General features: G+C 39.4%; 1 protein-coding gene across 1 annotated transcript; it reads left to right on the top strand.

Moving 5' to 3' along the window:
- Positions 1 to 830: 830 nt before the first annotated feature.
- Positions 831 to 2,089, top strand: LOC144975813 (uncharacterized; the record flags this gene model as incomplete). The annotated part of the gene is made up of 2 exons (XM_078920000.1): positions 831 to 929; positions 1,997 to 2,089. Coding segments are annotated over 2 exons (192 nt in total), but the record flags the coding sequence as incomplete, so codon positions are not given.
- Positions 2,090 to 6,557: the final 4,468 nt, after the last annotated feature.

Here is a 6,557-nt window from a genome sequence, read left to right as displayed (position 1 = left end):
TGGAAAGTGCCTGAAGCGAGGCTCGAACCTCGGACATTCCGTAACAAAATGGCCGGCCACATCGTTTGATCAGTATGTCTGTCAAACGTCTCACATCAGCACCAACACAACAATTGTCAAAGTCATGATCACCACCATCACCAATACCACTACCACCATAATAATCACTACCACTATCACCATTACCACAACTATCTTTACCATATTAATATCACAACTACCACTACCATTATAATAATCACTATCACTATCATCATTACCACTACCATCCTTACCATACGACTTCCATCATTACCATCACTCTTACCAACATTAGCATCACTATTATTACCATCTTTATCATTGCTACCACTATTTCCATCACCATTACCACTACCATCAAGGTTCAATATCACAACTACCATGCCATCATTATAATCACTACCACTATCATCCTAATTACCCATTACCACTACCATCAATATCGTGCCACTTCCATCATTATCATCACGACTATTACCATCTTTATCATTATCACAACTATCATCATATTATCATTACTACTACCATCCTAACCATACCATCATTATCATCAGTTCATCACTCCTACCATCATAATCATTACTATTATTATCATCTTTACCATTGCTTCCACAGCTTACATCACCATTACCACTACCATCATTATCACCATTACCACTTCCATAAATATTCAATACCACAGATACAACTACCATCACAATCACCACTACCACTACCATCACAATCACCATTACCACAACCATCACAATCACCATTACCACAACCATAACAATCACCACTACCACAACCATCACAATCACCATTACCACTACCATCACAATCACCATTACCACTACCATCACTATCACCACTACCACAACCATCACAGTCACCACTACCACAACCATCACTATCACCACAACCACAACCATCACAATCACCACTACTACAACCATCACTATCATCACTACCACAACCATCACAATCACCATTACCACAACCATAACAATCACCACTACCACAACCATCACAATCACCATTACCACAACCATCACTATCACCACAACCACAACCATTACAATTACACAACTACCACAACCATCACTATCACCACTACCACAACCATCACAATCACACAGCTACCACAACCATCACTATCACCAATACCACAACCATCACAATTACACAACTACCACAACCATCACAATCACCATTACCACAACCATCACAATCACCACAACCACTACCATCACAATCACCATTACCACGACCATCACTATCACCACTACCACAACCATCACTATCACCATTACCACAACCATCACAATCACCACTACCACAACCATCACAATCACTACTACCACAACCATCACTATCACCACAACCACAACCATTACAATCACACAACTACCACAACCATCACTATCACCAATACCACAACCATCACAATTACACAACTACCACAACCATCACTATCACCACAACCACAACCATCACAATTACACAACTATCACAACGATCACTATCACCAATACCACAACCATCACAATCACACAACTACCACAACCATCACTATCACCAATACCACAACCATCACAATTACACAACTACCACAACCATCACTATCACCACAACCACAACCATCACAATTACACAACTATCACAACCATCACTATCACCAATACCACAACCATCACAATTACACAACTACCACAACCATCACAACCACCACTACCACAACCATTACTATCACCAAAACCACTACCATCACTATCACCACTATCACAACCACCACTATCACCACTACCACAACCATCACAATCACCACTACCACAACCATCACAATCACCACTACCACAACCATCCCTATCACCACTACCACAACCATCACTATCACCACTACCACAACCATCCTCACCATTACCACAACCATCGCAATCACCACTATCACAACCATCACTATCACCACTACCACAACCATCACTATCACCACTACCACAACCATCACTATCACCACTACCACAACCATCACAATCACCACTACCACAACCATCCTTTCCATCAACCCCAGCATCAGCAGCACAACTGAAGACCCCCGTGCCCTTGACCTTGGTAACCAAACCCAAACGGCCTTCACCTTCCAATCAGCTGACTGATGACACTGCATAAAACCAGCACAGTCAGGTGTGTTGGGTTGGATCACACGGGACATCTGACCTCATATAAAACACACGATGCTATTCTGCCTTGCTCTGACAAAACAGACATTACCATAATTAAAGCCAGAAACGTTCACGTCAAAAAACCAAGTCACTTTTAATAGCCATGTCAAAGTGATACTAAGCTGTGAGAAGCTGCGGACTGTAAAAAGTATTAAACAGAAATGAATATAACAGCTTAGAAGGGAAAAAACCCAACTTTCGGGCTCAAACCCTTTTTGAATTTCAAGTACTTTTGGACAAGACAACATGTGCCAAATAATACTTTTTTTACCGCAATGCTAGACTTTAAGTGATGGATTGTTAATGTTTTGTATTGTTTTCGTTATTGGCTGAAGTGAAAGTGAAGAGATGGGCCTGAAACTAAATGTTAAGAAAACCGAATGCATGGTGGTCTCAAAGAATGACAACAACACGACCTTCCACTTGTCAAGCAAAGGAGAGACGATCAAACAAGTAAAGAAATGTAAATATTTAGGCACTATCATCACCCATGACGCGCGTGACATAGAGGATATAAAACTAAGAATAGCAATAGCAAAAAACGTGTTCCATAAAATGCGACCAGTAGTGACAAACAATTTAAAGTTGAAGACCAGAATGAAATTAGTGGAAATTTATGTTATGTAAGTACCCTTTTATATGGTTGTGAAACGTGGACGCTTGACAAAGAATGTACTAGGAGGTTAGATGCATTTGAGATGTGGATATATAGAAGAATGTTGAGGCTATCATGGACAGTCAAGTATACGAACGAGGAAGTGTTGGAAAAGGTGAGAAAGGGAAGAATGTTGATCATACCATCAGAAAGAGGCAGTTACGGTTTCTGGGACATGTGTGGAGAAGAGACGGAATAGAAAAGTTGGTAACATCTGGGATGATCGAAGGAAAGAGAGCTAGAGGAAGACAAAGAATGACATATCTAAATAACCTAAGAATGGCCAAATGTGATTTTAAAAGCAACACAGATTTCATGCGCACCGCAGATATATATATATATATATATATATATATATATATATATATATATATATATATATATATATATATATATATCAGTCTCTCTCTATCTCTCTCTTTCTTTCTCACTCTCTTCCTCTCTCTCTATCCATCTATCTATCTCTCTCACTCTCTTTTTTATGTATCCATTTCTCTCTCTCTCTCTCTCTCTGTCTCTCTCTCTCTCTCTCTCTCTCTCTCTCTCTCTCTTTCTCTCTCTCTCTCTCTCTCTCTCTCTCTCTCTCTCTCTCTCTCTCTCTCTCTCTCTCTCTCATCTGACACGTTACTCCTTACCCCTTGTTTCTCTCATCATTACTGATACAAGCGCGGACTCAACACGTTTTCAGTGTAATCGATCCCCGCGTGTAATGAGTTAACGAGAGACGGTACACGAGTGTCAAGAACGATTAACATAATTCCAATATAAAGATGGCTATTTCATTTGCATAATTGATTTTCTGTTCCATGTCGGCTTCAGTCAAATATCGCAAAGATCATCAGTTTTCTGCCCCGCCTTAACAGCGCGCGCGCGCGCACGCACACACACACACACACACACACACACACACACACACACACACACACACACACGTTAAATGTGTGACTTGATAAAAATGTGACAAGCAGTCTCAAAACTGTATTATATTAATGTGAAAACTAAGTGGCAAAAATGTAAGTTTTAGTCAAAATGTGAAAATGTGAAACTTCAGTTTGATTTACAAGACTTAGGAAGGACAATGACAAGAGACGAGAGTATTGGATATAGATAGTTCGAATTTGACGTCACTCTGGTCTTTGTTATTGTTTTTGCCATCCGCGTTTATGAGTAATTCTCAGTAAACTGTATGAACCAGACTATAGATATAATGCGCTTGGCCAAGGAGTTCACAACATTGCCATCCGGAAGTATAACGGACCAAGACACAAACTCTGTGTAACCATGAACTTTTATGTCGGGTTAATACAGTTTAGTGAGAACAACTCACAAACGCGGATGGCAAAAACAATAACAAAGGCCTGAGTGACGTCATCTGCATACTATCTATAGATATAATGCGCTTGGCCAAGGAGTTCACAACATTGTCATCCGGAAGTATAACGGACCAACACACAAACTCTGTGTAACCATGAACGTTTATAGTCTGGTTAATACAGTTTAGTGAGAACAACTCACAAACGCGGATGGCAAAAACAATAACAAAGGCCTGAGTGACGTCATCTTCGAACTATCTATACAAGTTCATGGTTACACGCAGTTTTGTATGTTGGTCCGTTATACTTTCGGATGGCAATGTTGTGAGCTTCTTGGGCAAGCGCATACTATCTATACAAGTCTTCAAAAGTCGTGACGTCATCCCGCGCAGCAACGCATGGTAACGAACCGGCTGGCTCTAAACAATCGAGAAAAATGGCGACACTAACTTTATTTCCATCACCGCCCTCATGAAATACTTCTCCAATGAGCATAGAAGTGTCTCGCGAGGTGAAAATCATCATCAGTCAGGTCGTGTTTTGACTTTCACTTACTCAGATGGCTTGATGTTTCGCAAAGTTCAAGCCAGCACGAAGAATAAAGAGTATTCTGTGAAGGTAAGTCATTTCGTCTTCTGACTCTCACTCTCAAAATCTCACATCCCCGTAAAACTACTGTTGGACAATAATCAGTTTACTTTGAGTTTAAGTTGATTTAGTATATCCAATAGAAAAATTTTACTGTTTACGTTCGATTTTAGTTAGAGAGAGAGAGAGAGTCATTGAATCATTGTGTTTTTATCTTATGGACCACGGACTTTGAGTCTTTGACTTTGAGGTCTTGCTTCGCTAATCGTTGCTATTGACTATAGTCTACTACATACTATTTAGTATCGTATTGTAACCTTTATTGTAATACTCATATGAGCATCACAATCACCAATCACGCTAGACATTTTATTATACTTCATGTGGTAGGCATAGGGGCAGCGTGGATCAGCGGTACGGTCTTTGCTTCGTACCCGATAGGTACCGAGTTCGTTCACCCGCCGCTGCGCTGTGTGGCCTTGAGCAAGTCACCTCGCCCTAGCTCAATTTGCGGCGCTGCACTGCGGTTATTTCAGTCTTCCCTGGGAATAGACCCTAGAGATAAAGTTCCTCTATGGGATGAATAAAGGGAATTTTATTTATTTATTTAGACCAGTGTTAGTCACGGTAAACTAAACTTCCTATTGGGTTAAGGTGTAATGTAAAGGTTGCTGCTTGAAACTCGAAGAGATCAATAACATTGTGAAATTGAATGTGAACTTCAATTTAATATACAAAAACAGATAAAATGGACGTTTCGGATTTCCCCTTTATCAACAAAGCAAGATGAATGAAAGAACCACTTAATTTTTTTTATTGAGCTTTTATATAGCGTAATATCCACTAAATGTGCTCAAAGTGCTTTACAAGGGGTCCCTGGCCAACAGCAACATTTAACATGTAAGACGGGACATGATGCCTGTTAGGCGATATTACAATTTTTTCGACAGAGACAACGCTGTTAATGGCCAGGTACTCATTTGACACCTGAGTACGGTGAGAGATTGTGAGTAAAGAGCCTTCTCCAAGGACTCAACTATGCACCGAGCGAGGCCCAAACCCAGGACCTTCTGATCTAAAAGCGAGTGTCATACCACAAGACCACAACAGACGTTTTATTATTTGTTTGTTTTTTGCCTATTGAGCATGGTCGCAGCTCTAAATTTGAATCTTTTATTCTTTTACTTCCACAGATCTATCTTGATGATGCCTTGGGTTGATTCAGTCCAAAACTAATTTGTCATATTTTATTTAACAATGTGAATGACATTGAACATACATTGATACAACAATGCCATAATTTGTCATGTTTATCATGTAAAATCATGTATGGGTGACCTACAAAACCATTATTTTGAATGGTGATTTGATGATGATGAACAAATTATGTGTGTTGTACAAAATAAATGGCAAAGCTAACAAAATGCAGTCTCCTTAATCAGAGGAGACTGGAGATTGACAAGTGCTGCAACTAATTGAAAAATAATATCAGATGTTTCTCTTAACATGGTTGAAATATATGAGAGGATGTTAACATTTTTCAGTCTTCCATTAGCCCTCTCAACATGAATTCTACATGAAGCAATTTCTTTTGTTAATAAAATCTCATTTTCAGTAAATTTATTATGTAAAAAGGGAGGGATATTTACAGTTACTCCTTGAGGTAAAATATCTTGAATCAGGAAACCTTTATCTGCTAAAATTAAATCTCCAGGGCTTAAAATTAAAAGTTTTAGTAATCCACAACTTTGTACAATGACCTTATCCGAGACAGACCCT

This window comes from Berghia stephanieae, chromosome 6 (genome assembly GCF_034508935.2).
Source record: "Berghia stephanieae isolate SIO BIC M18660-M18661 chromosome 6, UCSD_Bste_1.3, whole genome shotgun sequence".
Classification (NCBI taxonomy): domain Eukaryota; kingdom Metazoa; phylum Mollusca; class Gastropoda; order Nudibranchia; family Aeolidiidae; genus Berghia; species Berghia stephanieae.
The sequence above is the reverse complement of the archived record's forward strand: the minus strand, read 5'-3'. Positions and strand labels throughout refer to the sequence as shown.